The 22,142-nt window shown below is 41.5% G+C and overlaps 1 protein-coding gene across 35 annotated transcripts in view; it reads right to left on the minus strand.

Moving 5' to 3' along the window:
• Positions 1 to 21,773, minus strand: part of LOC118406389 (nexilin-like) — a 34,184-nt gene extending 12,411 nt beyond the window's left edge. For 9 of the 35 annotated variants that reach the window (XM_035806399.1, XM_035806386.1, XM_035806396.1 and 6 more), the window contains exons 1-14: positions 21,162 to 21,772; positions 11,742 to 11,804; positions 9,339 to 9,446; positions 7,047 to 7,121; positions 5,881 to 6,063; positions 5,269 to 5,391; positions 4,783 to 4,893; positions 4,141 to 4,170; positions 3,606 to 3,704; positions 3,056 to 3,196; positions 1,456 to 1,674; positions 990 to 1,205; positions 584 to 835; positions 247 to 468 (exon numbers count right to left, since the gene is read on the minus strand). In XM_035806399.1, the coding sequence (XP_035662292.1) occupies positions 247 to 468; positions 584 to 835; positions 990 to 1,205; positions 1,456 to 1,674; positions 3,056 to 3,196; positions 3,606 to 3,704; positions 4,141 to 4,170; positions 4,783 to 4,893; positions 5,269 to 5,391; positions 5,881 to 6,063; positions 7,047 to 7,121; positions 9,339 to 9,446; positions 11,742 to 11,744 (1,782 nt within the window). In that variant the 5' untranslated portion in view covers positions 11,745 to 11,804; positions 21,162 to 21,772. Of the gene's footprint in view, positions 1 to 246; positions 469 to 583; positions 836 to 989; positions 1,206 to 1,454; positions 1,675 to 3,055; positions 3,197 to 3,605; positions 3,705 to 4,140; positions 4,171 to 4,782; positions 4,894 to 5,268; positions 5,392 to 5,880; positions 6,064 to 7,046; positions 7,122 to 9,338; positions 9,447 to 10,018; positions 10,179 to 10,250; positions 10,398 to 11,741; positions 11,805 to 21,161 lie in introns of those variants that run through there. The other 26 variants (XM_035806398.1, XM_035806397.1, XM_035806408.1 and 23 more) reach the window with 23 other exon arrangements.
• Between the last annotated feature and the right edge of the window lie 369 nt (positions 21,774 to 22,142).

A 22,142-nucleotide genomic window follows, 5' to 3' on the forward strand; every position in this document is an offset into this window, starting at 1 on the left:
TTAAGAACTGTGCTCACATGACATGAGAGGAAAGCATTATGAAACAAATTCGTATATGGATAATAATCTATCCATATTACTTTATCAGATTTGTGAAATCATCTTCCCTTTCTTGCCATGTTTTGCACTATTGCGGAGGTATCTGCAACAAAAAAGCATTACATTACCATTAGGTTATGTCCTAAGCGCCAGATCCAGTAACTAATCTACAAGTTTTGAAGCGCTGTATGATATAAAATGAGCCACCTTCCCGGTATCACGTATGAACGTATCCAGCTTTTTTAGTCGCCTGGGTCGTGGTTCTGTCGTTCTGGGCTTCTCTTTTGCCTCCCTCAAAGCTTCGAACCGATTTTTCATACTGCCGCACGTGCCCGGCTGGGGCACACCAGATTCTCCATCAGCGTCACTGATAAACGATGACGTAAGGGATGACGTCACGGAAGCGCTATCACCATCTTCTTCCTCGTCCTGCAATATTTGATGATACACTTTGACTAAAATGGGGACTTTGAAAAAAAAAATCTGACCGTCCAAACTTTGCGGAGAAATGGGACTGAAATAATACAAAGGATAAACAACGCACGGATTTCAAGATCACCTCTACTTGTGAGGTCTTTTCCTTCTCTCGCTGCTGCATCATCTTATCGAACTCGATACGGCTAATCCGTATCTCCTGCGTTTTGCGCCTCGCTTCTTCCTCTCGACGCTTTCTGAGGTCTTCGAATCGACCTTTCACGTCGCCCTTTGGCCTGTTTCTAAGCTTGATGGACTCGCTGGACGTGTACGTTTTATCCTCCTCCTGCTGATGCGGAGAATGCCCGTTGATGCCATTGACCTGTAGGACATCCACACCATCAACGATAAACTACTCATTAGACCAACTGCAATACACAATGGGGTACTTCTAATTACTACAGAAAGGGAAGGGACAGAAAACGCTGGCTAAGAGAAGGGAATCTACAATGTGTGGAAAGGAGGGAAGCTTTAACCTGTTCAACGCTGACCGTCGACTCTGATTCGTTCTCTATTGCCTGTTTCTCGAGCTGTAGCCTGCTGAGTCTTTCCGTTTCCAACTGCCGACGGTGCTCCTCGTCTCGAGCCTTTTGCATCTCTTCATAACGGCCCTTAACACTGCCGATCTTTTTCGTGAGTCTGGGAGACGTGTCAAGACCGTTGACTTCTGGTTCTTCAACATCTTCTTCTTCCTGAAGCAAGGGACAGAAAGGGACGGGTCATTTCTATGTTCGGAGAAGCAGTTCAAAAGCAACAGAGGGCACTGACCATGGTCGTGAGCATGTCCAATACATTCCTTACTTGCTCACTCATCTGAAATATCTCAGCCACCAGGGGAAAACAAACAGTTGCTCAACTCACTATCAATATCCAAAACACCAGTAAAGACCTGCTACTAGTGCTAGACAAGAGTCTAAAGCTACAAGGGGCCAGAAAGCTAACCTCGGCTTTTGTAAAGGCGGCCTCAATGGACAGGCGAAGGGACTCTGTTTCAGCCTGAATACGCTGTTGTCTCTCTTCTTCCATTTGCCGTAACCTCTCCTCCTCTTTGGCTTTTCTCATAGCTTCGAATTTTCCTTTCACACCACCACGCGTGACTCTTGGAATGTCGGTAACCGTTGGCTGGAAGCTAGCGCTGCTACTGGTGTCTCCATCCGATTCCTACATGACATCGACACGGGAATCTTGTATTCAGACTTAACAACAGAGGTTGGTTGAAAAGACTGGTAACCAGTGGAATAGACAAGTCATTGGAATGATAACGAAGAGAGAAGTGGCCACCTTTTGGGAAAAGTTGGCATAGATCCGTTTGGTGAAGAGTTGAAGATGGGCGAAGTTGAAATTCTCCGAGGTTGTCTCTTGTAGTGCCACCAAAATAGGCACGCTTTTAAGATGCATGTATGGCTACATGGGTAGTATTACTCGGCAAATATAGTTTCTACAAATACCTTAGTGTTTATTAATCACAAGGATAGAAAGAAAAGAAGTACGATGACTTTTTGTTCAGAGTACATGCGTTTATTCACACTGTGAATACTCTATACATTCTGAAAGTGCTTCTTAAACTAGTGATACTCTACTGATTACTATGAATCCTTCAAATCTCTTTAAACGATGATGATTGCGACACAAACGGCAAGGGCAGCGACAGTACAGTTGACGTGCAGTTGCAAACAAGAGACAATCTCGGGAGGGAGACAGAGTGGAGAGGTCTAACGTCACAGGGATCAGACAGAGGCAACAGGCAACATTGTGACAATATGCAACAATGTAACAAGGAAGCTACAACAACAGAACAACAATTGACGCTTGACCACCATATCATCAAAGACGTAAACTTCTACTGTACATATTTGCTTGACTAAGTATTCTTCTCATTTCATTAGGCCTTAAAATACAACACATCTCTCGCTTAAATGGAAGACATATGTCAGTTCTAAAGTATATCTAGAGAACGCAATGTCCATGGTCTTCTATTTTGGTGGTTTACAAACTTTACGTCGACACCACATCAAAGTAAGACAAGAGAGCCCAAGATTGAAATGAAGGAGTAGCAAAGACAGGTGGAGCTCTGAAGCGAAAGTTTGAGTCAAGTGACAAACTTTGAGGTGAAAGCTATAGACTAAAGTATATATGCATTGTGTGTATTTGTGCATTGTCATGAATTTTGTATCCGTCAAGGTACGAGTAAAGTAATTTTCGTAAACACAATGTTTTATAACTTACCTTGTCTCCTGCACCGGAAGCATGTTAATAGGTAGGCATAAACGGTCAAATCTTAAACTACATCAGAAAACCAGAAAACTGTAGAGAATATTAAATTTGCCTTCATAAGGGCATAAACAATGTTGTTAGATCAATGATATTGAACTTTGCCATACTTAAATGGCTTTCCTCAAAATATTGTTAGTATGTACCAACGATTAAAATCTACAGTAAGCAGGTAAGACGGATATGAAATACGCATATACGGATTATACTGATATTTTGGCGGATATGTATGTGGATATACGAGAGCCACTTTATAAAGAACTAAGCTCACCGATACCTCCTGCTCTTCCGCCTTGCGTGCAGCCTCCCTCTCCAGCTGCAGCTTGTCCATCTCGATCCTGCGCAGTCGCTCCTCCTCAGCGCGCATGCGCGCCTCCTCCTCTTTCTGTTTCTGGATCTCCTCGAACTTGCCCTTGAGGTAACAGAATACAGCGTTTTATGGACTCCAAATTGAGGGGGTTCGACGCCTCAAAATTTATAACAGAGTGCAAAAGTAATTAAAAAGAATTGAATCTGTTGAAGTTAATGGTAGAATCTACAAAATATGTGGAAATGAGCTTTAGTTTGTCTGCTCGTTCTCCTATCACAGACACTTTATTTGACCCCAGCGGAGGTCACCATACTGCAGCCGCGGGAACAGGGCTCGTGCGCGGAATTCTACCAAACCAAACAAACATCGTAACCCAAGTCTTACAGTCTCAAAATTGAGTTTCCGACTCGCTAACGTGCGCAGAAATAATCTAATGGCTCTTTCAAGAATTAAGACGCACTATTTTGTGCCCGAACTACTTTTGTCGCGGATAAATACTTTGTTAAGCTACCTTGATGCTGCGTCTCTTTTCGGTCGGCAGGTCGGTGGGCGTGACGGGCGGGGCGGCGGACGGAGGGCCTGACGGGGTCTCCATCTTGTCAAACATTTCCTTTGGAAGGTAAGAGAGTAGTTAGCATTTCATTCCACTCTTGTTTGCGATGTTCGAAGAGTTAAGATTGGCCAGAATTCAAATTGATTAGTAAGGAATTAAATGATATTTCTAAACTGGGAAAGCATAAACATTTTTAGGTACAATATTATAAGTTTCTTTCGGATACAAATATAAGATATCTTATGAAATAAAACTTAGCTGAAGTTCACTAATACAACTTTTGTTAATATATCCCTTTTGAAACATAACCTATATTGCTAACGACTCAAGAAACACCATCAGACATTGTATACAAATATAGGGCCTATTCTTCCTATAAGATATCCTAACCCCAAAATAAGACACTCTGTAGCTACGAATACATGTACATGTTAGAGAAACGAAATCTGCATTGATACATGTCTTTCTATGAACACCCTGCAGTCTCACCCACCCCTTCTCCTGCAGCAGCACTTCCGTCCGACTGAAAAAAGGTAATCACACAAACTCGTTATCATGCACAGGGACATATTCACGTAATTTCAAGAAAGAATGATAAAGGGCTGATAATGGAAGATCATCCATTTTGGGCGCATTACATCAATGCCAATAAATCTGATACAAATAAACTGCACGTCTGTATGATGTTGGTATCCCGTAAAATGTTTGCCAGTACGGATTAGTTAGCTATAGGTGATTTGGAAGCTAGAATTTTAGGACAATGAAGAAGAATTTCAAGACGATGACGGAAAGCGACACAAAGGGCACACGAATCATCAGTGGCAAATTTTTATTTATTTTAGTGTGAAATAGTTGAAAACATTTGACCTGACCAAAGAAGTGTGTTAGAATGTGTGAGAAAGATTCCTGTGAAAAGTAGGTTTTACTTGGCGTGGAGAGGATTTTTATGTATTGGGAAGCTGCAGAGGAGATCAAAGGCCTTTCCCATCATGCAATTTGACCTTTGACATCCAGAAAGGCGGGAGTCTGAGTAAGCTGGTGGATGAGACTGCAGTGTTAACGATAAATATTGAGAGATCTAGATCTGTGAAAGGTTAGGTAGGATTTTTCACGTGTTAAATGCACGAAGAAGTACCTCCTCCAACTGTTTTGAGATCAAGCTTTCCTGTTCCTGTTGCTGAATCTGTCGGTCCATCTCAATCCGCCTCTTTCTTTCCTCTTCCGCCCTCCTACGCTCTTCTTCCTCCTATAAAGAGTCCGGAAGGGATGACGTTAATATTTCACGCCAAAAAGCAGTTACTCAAGCAACTGGATATGGTTTTGGAAACGGTCAGACCAGACGTTTCAGGCATCATAGATGAGTCTTTCGAAAGACATCGGATGGTGTCTGGGTGTCATAACCCTCATCGACGTATGTTAATATTTCATTGTTTATTTATTTACGAAACCGGAAATAGTCAAATTGTGTGTATTCAGCGAATCTAAGATATGAAACACTATTTATTATTGCCAGCAACACATAAGTTGATACGTTTATTGCTTCTTCTTGCTCGAGGGAAAATTGCAAGTTACAAAAATGACAGACATGATAGACAAGCAATAAAGCTAATTCTGAACGTACCTTTTGTTTCTGCATCTCTTCAAACTTCCCCCTCACGCTGCCTCGCATCTTCGGTACGTAACTTTTCGGAGTTTCCTTTGGCTTTTCTTTCACTTCTTCCTCCTCGTCGGAGTCCATCAACTCCTAAAGAATTCAATATTCAAATAAAAAGTCAGAAAGTATGCCGGGACATACGCAGTGTTTTTCAGCAAGATTTAGCACTGTAACGATATCCGGAACCGGCCTACTGCATTCGCTACTCTAATCTATGGAGAAATATGTTTGTGAGAGAATGCAGGCAAACCAAAATATACCAAAGAGTAATCAAAGGTGTATATTAGCACAGAGAGCCCCGAACTGCAGTTCACTGTACTCTTTACAGACAGACTAATGAAAAATGATCTTAACATTCATACAAATATTGCTATGTACGTCTGTGTACGTCTTACTCCAAGAGTGCACAACATGCGGAAAACAAATCAAGCAAACACAAAAACAAGACTACAAGAAAACATTGACAATACAGAAGAAAAGACATTTACCGTGGATGCTGTCAACCCGATAAACAAAGACAAAAGGAAGTTCAGAAAAGAGTGGCAAGCGACAGTCAACAATAGCAAATGCGACAAAAACCTTCAGGAATTGTTTTCTAAGTGCTGAGTGTTTCTCCCGCTGGTCACGTGACTCCCTCTCCTTGCGAACTTCTTCGAATTTCTTAGCCTCCTTCTCCTCCTTCCTGACCCGCATCTGTTCAAACCGTTCCTTAACGTTCACATTGGCAAACTTAGGAACGTACGTGGCGGAGGTTTCGGGCTCCTAAACGTTTGAGATAACGTTGGGAAAATGGTTACACAAAAAACGACAAGAAATATAAGAGAAAGGGAAGAGAACAACAACAAAACCAGACAAAGACTCGGGAAAGTTGGAGGAAAACATATCGACACAGAAAGAAGAAACATGAATTGGTTCATGTCATGGCTGCATCAATACACCTGCAGAGCCACTTGGAAATACCCTTAAAATATACAGTACTTTTATCATAACGTGGGTTTTATTTCACCACTAGTATCTTAGTCCTTTCGATGAGGCTATAGGAGAACTTGTAAATCCCTTGTATAACTTAGTTCTCTATTCACAACAACATGTATCAATCATGTTTGGGACCACATCTTTAAGAAGTAACATAGTCTCTCATTTTTTGTTGTTTGACAACATATACGCAATGAGGCTATCCTTTTTAACCTCCTTGATACGCGTAATTTACGTAAATGTGAAAATACTTTACGTTTGCATTGGGACCGCATTGTAACGATGCAGTAGCGACATCTAGCTGCAGTGCGAAAAGTACATCCTACTCTGAGGAAGGTGACAGACAGTCACCGGAACGTCGGTTCTTGTGCAACATGTGCATGTAGTCGTGAATAAAGAACCGTGTTATTCAGTACATAAAATATCTTCATCTTTATAGAAATGTATAACGCTAGGTCACCTTTATCCGCGGGGTAACCTCTATCCGTTGCATGTAGAATCGGAATATTAAGTGATATCAAGTCGACAGACGACTGTTTCAGACTGGAATGCGATGAAAACATTGCAATTTGAAACCAACGTCCGTCGACTAGATATCCCTCAATACATCATTTTAAAAACAACGGATATAGGTTACCTTGTGGATTAAGGTGAACTACCGTTACATTAATGGCAGGTGGTAGACACAGCCATGACTAAGCTTGATGAAATCGGATGTGACAGACGACTACTCCCTCTACTCCACGGTACTGTAACCATGGTAACGTTACCTTCTTGGGCTGCAGAACAACCTTAGCAGCGGAACGGGGCAACTGAACCTTGGCAAGACCTGGTACGATCGGGTCCTAGTAACATTTAGCAAAGACATCAACTTTACTATCTATTACCCATCCTACGCAGGGACATCCAACAACCAAACTGCCTGTCTGGATGTGCCCTGCTCTCTCAACCGCCACCCTTAGTTCCTGACCGCCCTGCTTATAAATAGAGGGGGCGTCCACAGGAACTAAGAGTGACGGTTAAAAGAGCAGGGCACATCCAGACAGGCAGTTTGGCTGTTGGATGTTCCTGCGTAGGAGGATGTCTATTACCATACGTACTCCGATACTCGTCTTACAAGTCAGTACTTGCAAGTTGTATGTAACCGCGCTGTCGTTTGAATTGAGACTATTGTGATATATTCTATTGTTTATTGCCAATGACATTAGTCATCGTTAGAAAGTTCGAGTTTTCTAAAAGTATACATGCTTTAGCAAGCTGAGATATCTTAAGTATGTTAAACATGCCTTAGTCCCCATGCACTTATTGGTCAAATGAAAGAAGTAATGAATGAATAATGAATGAACGAACAAAAAATGAATGAAATAATGAAAATGAATAAACGAATAAATGAATTAATGGTTTAGTGATAATGACAACATTATTTCAACGTTGTAATGATAGTACAAACTAACTATTGCAGAACTGGGAATGGCAACAAGCGATGCAATGACGAAAACGGTAGCGAGCTACTCAAACAAATTTCCCCCGAACTGAATTGGGCTATGTTTACTTTCTTAACTGCCAAAACCGAATATATCCGGCACACATATACATGCCCTGTGTGCCGTGCCCGGTTATAACCGGGATAGCGTATTCCCCCGTGCGCGTGTAGCGCACGAACCCCGGAAGTTAACGTTTGGGACTTCGGCCTTGTTCGGGTGTCTCTTTTCCGGGGTCAGCGGCCAACCCTGGCACTAATAGCATTTTATAGGGCTGAAACTCTGGCAGTTTAAGGGTTAAACTTTTTGGGGGTACATTTAGCTGTCACATCATGACTCACACCAACGAGACATCTTCCTCATTGCTAAATCTATAAACGTTATGTGAACTTTAAAGAAAAACGCAAGATGGCGTTTCTTTCTGCCAGCTGCCTGAATCACAAGTTTGAGCTATTCTTCGATAACCTCCCTTTCCACGATGTACAAAATGAATAGGAAAGAGATACCATAACGTTTTACTTTGAAAACCCGAAAAAAAAACATTTCTTCTACGGTTTGAACACCATTCAAGAAGCTGCTCTATGACTAAGACCACAGACTCGGTGGCTTAAGATTTTAGGTAAACAACCCTAAAAGGAAAGGGGAATAAATAAGGGAGGCCTGCATTTGCCGTGACAACTTAAAGTACGTGAGCAAAGACAAGACTTGGCACTGGAACTTTCAACATCCCCAGACTTTTAGTCTTTCTGGCTTGACTTGTTGATGTTTGGTTTATGTCTGCCAGGACCGCGTCAAATGGATAACGGGTTCTCATCACAGAGAGCTAGAAATAAGTAAAATTCCTGATATACAGGTTATAGACTTAATGAACGAGAGTATTACAATGAACTGTTTGAAAAAAGGAATGTCTTCTCATATTTCAGTTGTAACGTAAGTTTCCCTCGAATGTACAAGTTTTTCACGAGAAAGCTGTCCGAATTACTCTGCGGTAATATATGTCAAGTCAGTTTCGCGTATAGATAACAAAGGATGACATAACATAAAAATTGACTATTTTTGGTCGCATGCCCTATACGAGACCAATAGTTCCCGACCCAAGACCAACTCTACGTGAATCTAGAATAACCGTTCCGTTTAAGGCCTCCAAGGTCATGCACGTCATCCGACCATGGGAAAGAAAAATCCAAACGACGAAAGCATGGTGACAGGACAAAACTAGATACAAAAGAAACACAAAGGCAGACAAAAAACCAAACTTAAACCTATTTGTTCAGCCCCTGTTTGTTACTGTTTACAAAATTTTCAACATTGTTTATTGACGTCAGCGCCGTGATATCATATGTTAGATGGAAACAGTGTATCTTTAGGGTGCGTTAGGATCTTACAGTGTTGGAATGTGGAGTACTATAGTTTACAGACACAATTTGTAAGAAAATCGTTACTGCGTCTTGTTTGTAGAACCACTGTGTTTCCGACGAGTGGTAAGCCGTGACAGGGAGTTCATTGTGCGTTAGTGTAACCCTTAGCTTGCCACACAAAACCGTCTAGTGTTTGTACAAGACACACGATCCGGCGACTCACTTTCTTGTTGTCGCCATTGACGGAGTTGGACGATGGTTCTGTGGCCGACTGCTGATCGGAGTCCCCCTCCCCTGTCTTGGCCATGGTTTTGGTTTTACTAGGCTGCACCTGTAGAAATATGATAAACAAACAACTCTTGAAGTACCATTCTCTCATCACACGGACGCCATTTTGATGATGACAGAGTGCCTCCCTATTAATGACCTATCATTTTAGTGCAATTTTTGGGTTTTATTATGACGTTAATAATCTCAAGTGGTGAAATCTAGCATCAACAAAATTATTCATATTATGGTGTTATGGCGTAGGCATTTTCTACTCCTTTTACTGCGTCACACGTACCGCAACACAAGTTCCCACTTACAGTTACACCTGCACACCCTGGCAATTGTTCGCGCAAATCAATCGGATGGAGCCTTTGTAAGACGGGCAATACAAGTACAATGGAGATGTCGGACCGGTGCATGGGGACACGCGGGACCTGGCCACAGCGGATAACATTACATACTGGTGCTCGGACCACTGGTACAGCTCTATCAACATAGGCTTGTTAAGAAAACATGCTCTCAGCACAAAACGGTGTACTTACCTGCAAACTCATGAATGAAAAAAGAAAACACTAAACACGCAAGTATAACAAAAGCAATACAGAAATCATACAAAGTATTGGCTATACCTACGTTATAATCTGATGGTGGTTCGTCCACTCTATGACTTTTAGGATTTCGTTCACTAGCATAAGAGGTACTTAATCACAGATTGACTCACACCCAAACAAACCAACCCTAGGAGTCATGGCGCTATAAACAGTAGAAACAGGAACGTGCTATAACGTTACGTGTTGTCATCACAAATGTTTACTAGATTATAATGATCGGTCAAAACGGAGCCTACACTAATTCTGGTACTCACCATGCCTCTCACTAGTCATTGTGTACCAAGTGCATACCAAGTACGGGGGATGATTCATTTCATCCTTAAGGGGGGGTGTGATTCATGCTCAAATTTAAGGTCGGTCTGTGTCCAAAAATAGGAAAATTATTTTCATTGTAAAACTGATTTTCTCTTGGTAGTTAGGTTGATCAAGGTCAATTGGAAAGGATTGTACTTTAGACGCGCCCCACCCCCCAGAAATATTGCTCCTCCTCCCCCGGAACGCCAAGTGGTAAGGTCAAGGGTCAAAGAGGGGGTCGGGACTCTACATATCAGTCCTATGGAGTCATGGGATAATATTTCAAAACCAGTAACTCCGTCAAAGCCCGGCGACCCACATCGGTTGACTACACGGGCGCACAACAAAGCGCGCGGTAAACTAAATATCTGGGGGAAAGTGAGCCCTCGGCGCGCTGAAAAGTGAACTGACCGTTCGCAAACAGAGACGGAAATTCTTGCAGCGATTGGGTTGTATATTCAAGTGTTGTGGGAGACTAGGGGAGCCGGGTTGTGTGCATTCCGACAGCGTCTCGTTTCAGGCTACGTTCCAAATATGTAGGAAGGGCTGTGGGACCGGGTAGGGCTATATTTGGGGCTGCATGCGAGCTGTGCGCGTCAAGAGGTGCTTCAGAGTTCGTCACTGGAAGGGTGCGGAGAGAAGTTTAACCTTCCAAGCAGAAAATGGGACGTTTTATCAATATTGTGTGGTTTTAGGATGTGCTATGACAGCTAGTTAGGCGAACGTCATATTTCAAAACCGGGGCCCGACCGGGCAGCTTTTGGGAACGAAAGTATGATGTAAAAGACACCAAAGTACACAAGACATGAAGAGAATAGTCGTAGGCATTATTTGTGTATATTTGGCGTATACATATCAATTTTTCGTTTCCACAAACAGCCCGGCAAGCGTGAAGGTATATTTTCTCTTGGGTTAATTACGTACAAGGGTGGGGTTGGGTGAGAGGAGGCACGGTCACATTTATTTAGGCCTACGGATCTAATTTTAGCATCTTCAGTGTATCTTGGGTGCCGGCATTGCCATGGCCAAGTGACATAGTCCTGGCCCAAAGATTAATTTCAGCAAAGCAACAGCATTACTAACAACGTGTCCAATAAATACTACACTGTATACTAGTAATAGTATTAAAAGCAGGCAATTATATCTGTACAACTGTATAGAAATCGGAGATTTACTTTGGGACGTTTTGAGTGGCATTCATCACTCTTTTTCAGCATCACTTCATAGAGGTCTACTTTCATAAAATTAATATACACTTTACTAGTATATTTCTCACAATTGTTATAGCCTTTTATCACCAAATCCTGCGTTTCTTTCTTGTTGTTGTTTTTTTCTTAACTTTCACTTTTTAGCGACTTCCTATGTCAAGAACTCAAGTCAATGGTTTAATTCCAGGAAAAGGCAATATATCTAGAGCGTAAAAACATTTAAACACATTTCTCATAACTTACCATGAGCAAAGGTGGGCCGGGAATCCCGGGTTGACTTAGGGGTCTGCAATGTTACTGGACGTCCTGTCAGGAAAAAGAAACATTGTCAAAGCATATCACAGCAATCATTTTGTCTGTTATGCATTATGCATTTGTCATCGATATCATAACTATACCCTTTACAATGTTGAGAGTAAGACAGTGATACAGAACGAATTCGAAAGAGCAACGCTTTCAAGCCTTTCCAGTATAAATATCGCATTGTGACTAGTCAACGTACATGTACACATACACCCCTATCCCTTTCGGCTTCACCTTTGCTTGTTCATACAGGTCATTCGTAGGAAATAATTGTGTGTTTGGCTGCTCGGCACTATTGGATGTGCGACATGTGGCGAGGTGATGGGAGAGTGGACCTCTTAAGTCAACGGATATTCTTCAATTATCTGCAATTGGCATAGCCCCATCTCAATGTCACTTTTGATCACTTCAGTATGATCGGTTCCTAGTTTCCTTCGCCAAGAAGGTTATGTTTTCGATAGCTTTTGTATGTGTGCGTGTGTGCGGGCACATGTGTGTGTGTGTGGGGGGGGGGGGCGTGTGTGTGCGTGTGCGCGTGTAAGTTCTCAGAAATCCTTACTGACAAGATTCCATCTGGAAACTTTAAGACCAATACCATGAAATTGGCAGGACCCTAAATCCTGTTCTATCGGGAGAAGTCTGGCTCAAGCAGTAAGAAAAGTGGCGCGAGTTCACGGTTTGCGCTAAACACTTCATTAATCTCAATCACACAACACGTGAACTTGGTCCCAAACATGCGGACTTAATTGTTAAAAGAGCAAAAGTCAAAAACGTGCAACAACTGCCTGAGTACCGACCACGTGACCATGAGATATCACGTGACTTTTGTGACATTGTAAGCTTGGCCAGCGTCGAGTATTTTCAAGTTCATCAAAAAAAGTAACGCGTCAGCTGGACAATTCGGCCCCTTGCCGATCAGGACGATGTGGTACCAGGTCAAGGATGACTCGGGTTATGGATAGGGTTAGAATTAGGGTGTTGGTTTGAGTTAAGATAAGGACTAATGTTATAATATGAGTTTATTGGAATCGCAGCAAAAGCAATACAATGGAATCACTAGGCAGCTAACTAGCTATAGCTGATATTGTGACCACATATGCATACGAGCATACGTATTCAGTACAAAATGAACAAACATAGATACAACCGACTGCTGATAGCAGTAGGTAGCAAACATACTAGGTGGAATAAAATAATGATACAGTTTAAAAGACAGTAGCTGGTAGAACATACATCAGAAGTAGTCTCCAAGCAGTGGGGTCTGCTTGGAGACTACATTAGAAGATAGTATTTTACAACTAGATGGACACAGTGGCACAGCTGGAAGTTATAATAAATTGTCCTCTTGACGACGAAACGTCTTGAAGCAGAAGGCATGTTTCAGGTGCCGAAACTTCCGACAGTCATATTTCAACTATCCTTCCCCACCCTCTTCTGTTTGCTTATATCTGTCACCTTGTTTGTTGAGAAAACATTGCTTTCCGCTCTGTAAGTTATTGCGAAGACGTAATAGAAGACTATGTGACACACTTTGGGGTCAAAGGTCGCCTTATTTCAAAATGTCACACTTTGCTTCAAACTAGGACGATGACGTTCAGTCACGGTGAACGTCTGATCGTGACGTCATCGGGGGTGTCCAGACATTTCTTTCTAGTCACACACATCTAGATCTAGAAACAGAGCCTTTGAGTCTACGGTCTGAAGTATGCAGAATTTCATGCGATCTTGCTTGGCTAGTTCTTTGTATTTTTTCCCTTGTGATACATTAAACAGTTTATGTATAAGCAGGAGCTGCCAACCAACAATCATGACATACACATATAGCATGTCCAGAACAAAGAATATCAAAATCGGCAGCCATGCTGCAGTACCACGAAAAGCCACTAGAGGGCCCCAAATCTTATCATTTCTTCATTTTAATAACACCCAACAAAATACGAAATGTCATAAAGATCCAGCCACGATCGTCGAGTTATACTGTTCACAAAATAACAGACCAACACACACACGAAAACAAGAAATTCTCGGCGAAGTTAACAAAGATGTTACAGGGATGACCAGTTCTGGTAATGTTGGTGGGATATGAAACAAAAAGTAAAGTGTAAAACAAAAAGGGAAGTGTAAAACAAAAAGTGAGACTATCTTCTTTAGACCGGATGTAAGTTTATTCTCTTGTTTCTCAATGTCTTCCATTCTGTTAAAGGAGAAGTTTAGAAATACCCCAATTTGACCTATTCTACTTACGGTCCCACTCGTCGAAAAAGGACCTACTTGAAACACCCAGTCCATCCTCTTGTTTAGTATGTCAACAGATAGAATTCCTAAGTCATCTGTTAGGAGGGCACGGTCCACGGCAGAAAACACGGCTTCTGGTGTTCCTGACACAAGCTTACTGGGAACACACATATCTGAAGACTCTGCGTTTAAGAGGGTCTATCTTAGCCTCATTAGAAGTCTATACAGTTTTAAAAAACAACTTGTGGTTTGTGTACTGTAGATAACATTATACTGTCTCTAAATCACTGCATTTGTTTTGAATGTAAAGATTTAATTGCCAGAATTCAAGACTTGATATTTTGATATAGGGTGGCGTACACGGATTCTATAAACTAGAGTACAGACTGTAGATCATTATTAGACTGATCAGACCACTTTGGACCAATGCTTGTAACCTTCAAATTTATATCCTTTATTTTGTGAAAAAAACTTTTCTGTTTCAAAGTGCATTTGATTATCTTTACCTACATTTTCCTCAACAACACGTAACATGATATTTTGTCTACATTGTTCCTGAACAATACATAACTAGATGTAACGCTAGATCACATTTATCCGTGGTGTAGCCTATATCCGTTTTTATCAAAACAGGGCATTTAGGGATATCAAGTCAAAGGACGGTATCGATAGTATCTTGAATATTTTCCAATTCTCAAATATTGTAGCTTAAAACTATGGTCCGTCCACTTCATATTCCTAAATACCTTGTTTTTTAAGCAACGGATAAAGGTAAACTAGCGTTACTGCACACTATGATAAAATGATAGTAGAACGCGTGTTGGCTCTCACAGCTGTTTGGGAAATCTCGCCATCTTTGTTTTCACAGAAACATTCCGACGTTCCTAGAAAGGGTTGGGAACCTCGTCACTCGGTACCGGCAGGATAAAACTAGGACCGAGGCATCCAGACAAGGCTTACAGACTGACCCGTTTGTTTTTCCGTCGACATTAGCGGAGGTCGTGTACGTCACACGGTCATGGATCGATGATGAGAGCTTCAGGATGAAATGAGCGTTTTACGACATTCTCCGCCATTTTGCGGCATTCTCACGCTACCATCCCATATTTGTACCCGGATGTAAAATTTGTGAACCAACAATTTTGTGATTATAAATCACTTGTATAGATATAAGTTTATGATAGTCCGTCAGAAATCGAGAGTCAAAGAGAGACGAACGATATCAAAGAAAAACGAAAACAAGAATTAGCCTAGTAGAGGTACAGCATTTAGATTCATCCTTAGGTTACTCAGCTCAATGGAATCTCTGCTGGAAAGCGTAATGCAATGTTGATTGAAAGTGTCTGAGTAAAAGTGTTGGCCGGAACATTCTTAAAGTAAACAATGCTCAAAGATACGAGGTCTAAGAAACACTGGCAAGGAAGTGGCATTAACTCTTCCCTTTCAACGTGTTAAGATGTCCATGCAAGAATTCCGAAGAACTGGAAACGGTCCAGACTGTCATGTTCCAGTCCGCCGGCGGTCACTTCTTACTGGTACCAGATGATTTAGCCATGCAGTCACTTGTTGTTGTCTTAGAGCTACACCATACGTTTGGTGAACGGAGGTCATATTGTCAGAAGACTTTTATCCACCCTAGTCCGGCTTTAGTTCTCTCTTCTGGTCGCTAGCCTTGAGTTTGTGTGTTGATCTTAGAAGTTCAATGTAGGAATTTCTACCAAACAAAGCCTCATTGCTATAGTTCAGGCCGGGAATGTTCGAGTAAAACTGTCAGAAACAAATTTGGTGTATTGAAATTGGACAAGACGGAGGGAATTTCCACCTAGTACCTGTGGCTGCTAATTAAAGATGATGTTCAGGACAGAACATGTCGTACAGTTTACCATACCAACATCTGTGTGTCTAATCCCATATCTGGCTGGCAAAGACATCATCCGGCCTCTTCAAAAGAAGGGGAACACACAGATATGATTCTCAGGGTAAACTTTTACATGGTATGCTTTTGGAATAATGGAACAGCCAAGAGAAACAAATGTTGGAAGTCTCGCGTGGTCGCGCGAGACTTGTCCGCTGTCAGATGATAAGGTGGTGGGCCACAGGGCTCGTCCGTGAAGATTAGATATGACACCAACGTCTGTCTGTGATGAGGATATCTGACGTAAATTACTTGTAGCCGGAGGCATGTGGCAGCTGTACATCAAGGGATAGCTCATTATGTGTTCAAAGGGCTCGCCGGAAAAACAGTCATTACAAGAATTGGAATGTATTCTTACTTAGCTGAAATATGAGAATAGTATACTGAAGGAGTAAGCCTGGCAAATCTTGAAATGCTGTGACGGGTTAGTATAAATGAGTATGGAAATATGTATGCAGGCTAGATGGGAGATATATTATGACAATGAATAACTGAATTTGCCAAATTCATTTATTTGTTTACTTTTCCATTTGATGTTCTGAACATGATATGTAGGGTTGGTTGACAGTAAGAAATTTCTTACTCTCTAAGACCCGTAACTGTATCTTCTGACTACTTAGAACGTAAAATATACGTTATTTATCTGAATCTGAAACTTCCTTGCTACTTCAAAACTTGTTTGGTTGAGACTGTTACTGACTTAGAGAAGTATGGATATATATTACGCCTGATGTTGACAGCTTCTGATGGCTAACATAATGTTTATGTCCCCGTTCAGGGTGTGCCAGATGTTCTAGATGTATACTGTTATGAGAAAGGTATGAAAGTATTCCAATATTGTGCTATGTTTAGTCTCGAGACAGATGTTGATCCGTGATATACATAGATATCATATCATAACGATGTTATGTCGGGAAGTGATTAGAAATATATTTGTTATTCAGGCATAGCTAGCAAGCATAGAGGATGCTTTGAGTTTCGGGGTGTGCTACATTGGTACTTTACATATTACTAACTACTTTATCACAGTGGTTTCTACTAGAGACAGACGAATAAAGTACAGACCGAGAAAAATAAGGTATTGTGAAGATACATTGTATGAAACGTATGATAAAACATAAGTTCATGGGGGACCAACAGATCAAGTTTTAAAAACGGAAAAAAGTTGCACAAAATCTGAACAAACGAATTAGCGAGGGCTTAAATGGAAAAAGAACGCACAACAATACATCTCCGTCACCACAGGACCTGCCATATCCACCATCCCAATCTTGTCTTCTAATAGATAAGTGATTGCTACAGAATAGGACGTCAGCTTGGTACTCAGGACGTTATCGAACCTTTGCCTAAAACATCTTTCTCTTCCGAATATTTCAAGACAGCTGAAACCTGAGTGCTCTTTCATTACTTCTGACTTCTGTCCCTCCCCTCCGTCAACAACAAACACCAACAGTACGTCACCATTAGTTCTGGTGTTTACCAGTCAAGAGCTCAGCTAACGATTCACCCAGCTTGCGGAAACGACATAGTGACAAAACAGCCTAATACAGAACCGCTAGGTAGCGTGTTGAATAACAATTTTAACGATAATTGGTCGATCAAATTTGCTTGTAGTAAACAGTTTGAAGTCCCTATGTTATCAGATGGTACTAATTTACCAATTCTTATTTCTTTGTGACAATAACTTGTTGACAGTAACTTAAGTGAGGTTGTCTGAAATTCGTTTCTAAACGAAGGATGTTTTTGATTGAAAACTCCTTCAAGGAACCTTTGATTTAAGAATTCATCATAAAAGACATCCATCTCTTTCTTACTTTATCTGTAGGGAAGAGACGACAGGAGCAATTGCTGAACCGCGTCCCAATTTCCTTCTTAATGCCTATTTCCTCACACGTTACATAAGACTATATAACTATCTCTGTTATTTTCAAACATTCCTAAGGATGGCACCCCTGAACTTCTCAAATGGCGCAGTTCCAACATGTTGTCGCCAGATATCTTGACATGAAAGGAGAAGAAGATATGCGGTCATGAAAGTTTACAAACTTTCCGTCTTTCATAGCTATCAATCTCTAGTGTCTGTATTTTCCCGTCTAGTTTCGTATTCCTGTCCCTCTATGCAATGTAGTGTCGTATCGCACGACTCCTTGATCTTAATACAACATGATTGCCAAGTTGCGGCCACTTGACAAATGGATTATGCTTTTCCATGAAGAATGTATTTATTTTAGTTTTACCAGATGGATACCTCTCATACATATACACAAACATATTCTTTTTCTTAACACCTCTCCTTACTTCCTTTAAGTATCTGCCTACGCCTTCTTTATTGTGACAACCTCACTGATGTTTGAACTCCCCCACGCAAAATTCGAAACTCAGCATTCCTCCATGCTCTTGTGGCTATTTGCATATTGGCTCAGCCTTGAAAAACACTACCCTTGAGATGTGATCTGTGTGTGTGTGACGTCAGCCGCCAAGACGGTGCGTCGTGTTTGAACTTGAAGGAGGCTGGCTGCTCCAGGGCACGTGTCCAACATGTTCAATGTCAAGTCACAGTGTTTGCACGGGCTGCGGTGAGGGGCGACATTTGGCTCAGGTCTTGAGTGGAAAGAATGTGTAAGGTTCGGATTGAGAAAATCCTGAGGAAGGGCATTTGAATAGGGAATGGAGACCCAACATTTTGTACTTAAAGAGAGTTTTGAACCAAAACTGTAATGTTTCAGCTATTATTTACAAAACTGCTGGTAGTTAACACGAATATATTTGCATTTTCTGGTATTAAGTTTTGAGCATTGAGGTACGTATTGGTCTGGGAAGAAGATGGATTTAAGTACTGTAAATGAATATAATGTAAAATACGAGTAGGTATGCAATATTTTTAGGAAGAGAAGTTGTAGTGGGGGAGTGGTCTCGAGATTTTATTTTGCGGGTCGGCATTTCCACAAAGTGTTCTGAATGTCCTTCTAAATGTACACACCTTATGTCCATAAATATACTAGTACTATGAAACACTTTGGTGTAAAGGCCTAGTAGAGAGTAGAAAGTTCGCCTTGCATTCCATATGTCGTAACTTTGGCTGAGTCATAACAAAGGGTTTGAAAATAGTACATACTGCTTCCTCCTCTTAACACTCAGTATTTGGGAAAGAGTATGGTAGTTGAACACACACCACTACCAGTAGACTACCCCTGTTGAAGTAACTGTTCAGAGTTGTGTGGCCCAAGAGCTATTGTATCGAAGATGGGCGCCGCCCTATACACCATCCGTTGCGGGAGGGACTTCATCTAACTATCAATCATGTTAGGTTATGATAAAAACGCGTTAAATCATCGTCCCTAAATGTGTTTTCTACCAGACTGCATTGCGTGTAACGTTAAACAATGTTAGGACGTGTGGGGGTCAAAAGGTCACCGGAAACGCAAACTCAAACAGGTGTAGCGTTTAAGGCATGTGCCCTGAGCGGGACCTACAGGAAATTGAAAGGGAAAGTGGGTTTCACTTGGTTTACAACATAACAACAACATACCTGGCTAGACAATAACGGGGAGCTAATGATGCTGTTGTATATCTATTTTCAATTAACTGTTGGTTCACTTTTATCCGCTGGGTAACCTATGTCCGTTGTATTTAAAATCAGCATAAGGGTATTTGGAGAAATGAAGTCGGTGGACGGTGGATTCTGACGGAAATACAGTTTTGAAAATATTGCAATTTGAAACCACTGTTTGTCGACTTGATATCCCTAAATACCCCGTTTTTAAAAGGAACGGATATAGGTTACCCCGCAGATCAAGGTGAACGAGCGTTACTTACAACAGATGTAACGTTACACTTAATTAGATCTGGTTATTTAGATCCAATATCAATAAAAAAAATATCCAATTTCCGATAACCAGCGAACTATTGCCATCGTATGTCGCCATCCACATTTTCATCACATTTATCAAGTTTCCCAATTAAAGGTACTGATCTGTTCTTTCACTAGCGTCTACATCATTTCTGTTGGCTACTTCAGTTTCGTATTCTGAGTCCAATTTTAAATTTTATTCAGAAAGTATACAACACAGTAGTGTAATTTTACCATCAGATTTCACCATTCACATTTTCATCGCATTTATCAAGTTTCCCAATTAAAGGTGCTTATCTGTCCTTCCACATACGTTGACACCATTTCTGTTGTGTACTCCGGTAGCGAGACCAACCACACTCTGACCCTGTTTACTTCTGTGGCGATTTACCCAACACAGGACACTCGTGCGTAACGTCCGACCTTTCTTCACGTTACAAAACCTCGTCGTTTTAAGGACCATTTGTTTTTCCCCTTGCTAGAGTCCTTTGTTACCCAAACAGTTGGTAATGACCCAAAATATCACAAAGGAATGTGTTTTTGTAGCTTCAGTGTGTTGTGTTCTACCCTTGTGTTGTTCCCTTTAGCGTCTATTGCAGCTACCCTTCTGGTTTCTGACATATATCACTGATAAGTGTAATACGCGCAATGATACCAGTTGATGCGCACAAGGGATCGTCCTGAAGCCATTGTTGATGGTATACCATAATTATTTTATTTGCAATAAATGAGCTATGTAGTTCACATTTTAAAGAGACTGAGCTACTCTTCCCAACTCATGGTCATAAGACAATCCTCCCACTAAAAGTTAACGAAATTTCCCCTTGCTGACCACCAGCCCCATTCATGATGTTTTTGATTGGTCCCTTCTTTATTTCAGGCTCAAAGACATATCATAACAATAAAAATAGATTATGTGATTAATGGACGTGACATATAAACCCATAGCAGACAGCCATATGTTTTGAAAATATAAGATTTTTCAACACAGAGTGTTTTCTGATATCTAAATGAGGTCCGTTTTTCCCCCGCACATATTTCCACAGCGCCTCACGTTTTGATAACCAAGTGCGAACAGCTGACCGTAGGACAGCTGCTCCTCTCATGACTGTCGCGCTGGAAATAGCCTGGAAACAAGAAGCTATTCCTGTCCGTTACATGCCCTCACCGTCATGCCACGCGCCAAACCTAGACTACACAAATCTCAACTATATCACTCAAAATAATAACTTTCCTGATATACAATATGTGGAAATATGAAGCTTTAAACCCATGGTTTAACATGTGAGTCATGATCAGTAGCGCTGTGTAGCTGAGAATGGTTAGTGACAAGATAGGAGAAGGCGTGTTCTTATCTTACCCAATTTAGAAAGCCTATCCCGCGCCGAACGATGCCGTGAAGCGTCCTGTCGTCTGCAAGAGCCGCGCACACTGCTGGCGGATATTCCTCAAACCTTGAAAACTGGACAAGGCAAATCCTAGACGGCTCCCCAAGAAGAATGACGCACAGTTTGGTATGTCAAAACTCTTCAAGCGTGGTGGACGTTCCAAGAAAAAAAAGCCCTCTAACTCCCTCCGTCCAGAAATAGTTCTTGAAACCAGTCGCGAACGAACGCACCAAACGGGAATAACGCGGATTTGGGGTGTGCCGTTGCGATGCGCTCTTCCCTACCCCCGGTCACCACTGCTGCATAGACAGCGCAAACAGATCAAGTTACCGTAGTTATATATACCTCCTGACCAAAAAAGTCCGTCTTCTCAAGCTTTCCCTATTAGTACCTTCGAGACGGAGGTAACCTTGGTATCTGTTCAAAACCTTGGCGCATGACGCGACTTCACGGAGTATCCCGTCTCAATTTGGCAAGGAGTTAGCGAGGATGATATATGGTCCGAAGTTGATTCGGAGAAGGGGGAGGGGGGCGGTACTTCAACCGCGTTTCTTCACGCCTTTTCTGTCAGCGCGCGAATGTTCTGTGTCTGTGCTGTAAGTGGTGTCCTATAAACACACGGCGGAACTACATTCCTCAGTCTTAGGACTGACTGCAACATCACGTGAGTTCGCAGACGGTTAAATGTTGTTACAAAAATGAAAACAAAATCACGGTTTATGGTTCATTTTTGACCCAGGGAAATAAATTTATCATTCTCCATTTTTGCATAATATTCGACGCGATGGCTCATAATAATAATGTGATTGCTTTCGTTTCTACAGTATCGTTCTAATTTGAGACGTAGTTACCAACGAAAGTATCGTTTTTACTAGTAATATAATGTTAATAATATATCGGGTGTATTAACGTTTGCATACAACTCAAAGAATTGATGACCTTAATTATGTACG

This window comes from Branchiostoma floridae, chromosome 19 (assembly GCF_000003815.2).
Source record: "Branchiostoma floridae strain S238N-H82 chromosome 19, Bfl_VNyyK, whole genome shotgun sequence".
NCBI lineage: Eukaryota > Metazoa > Chordata > Leptocardii > Amphioxiformes > Branchiostomatidae > Branchiostoma > Branchiostoma floridae.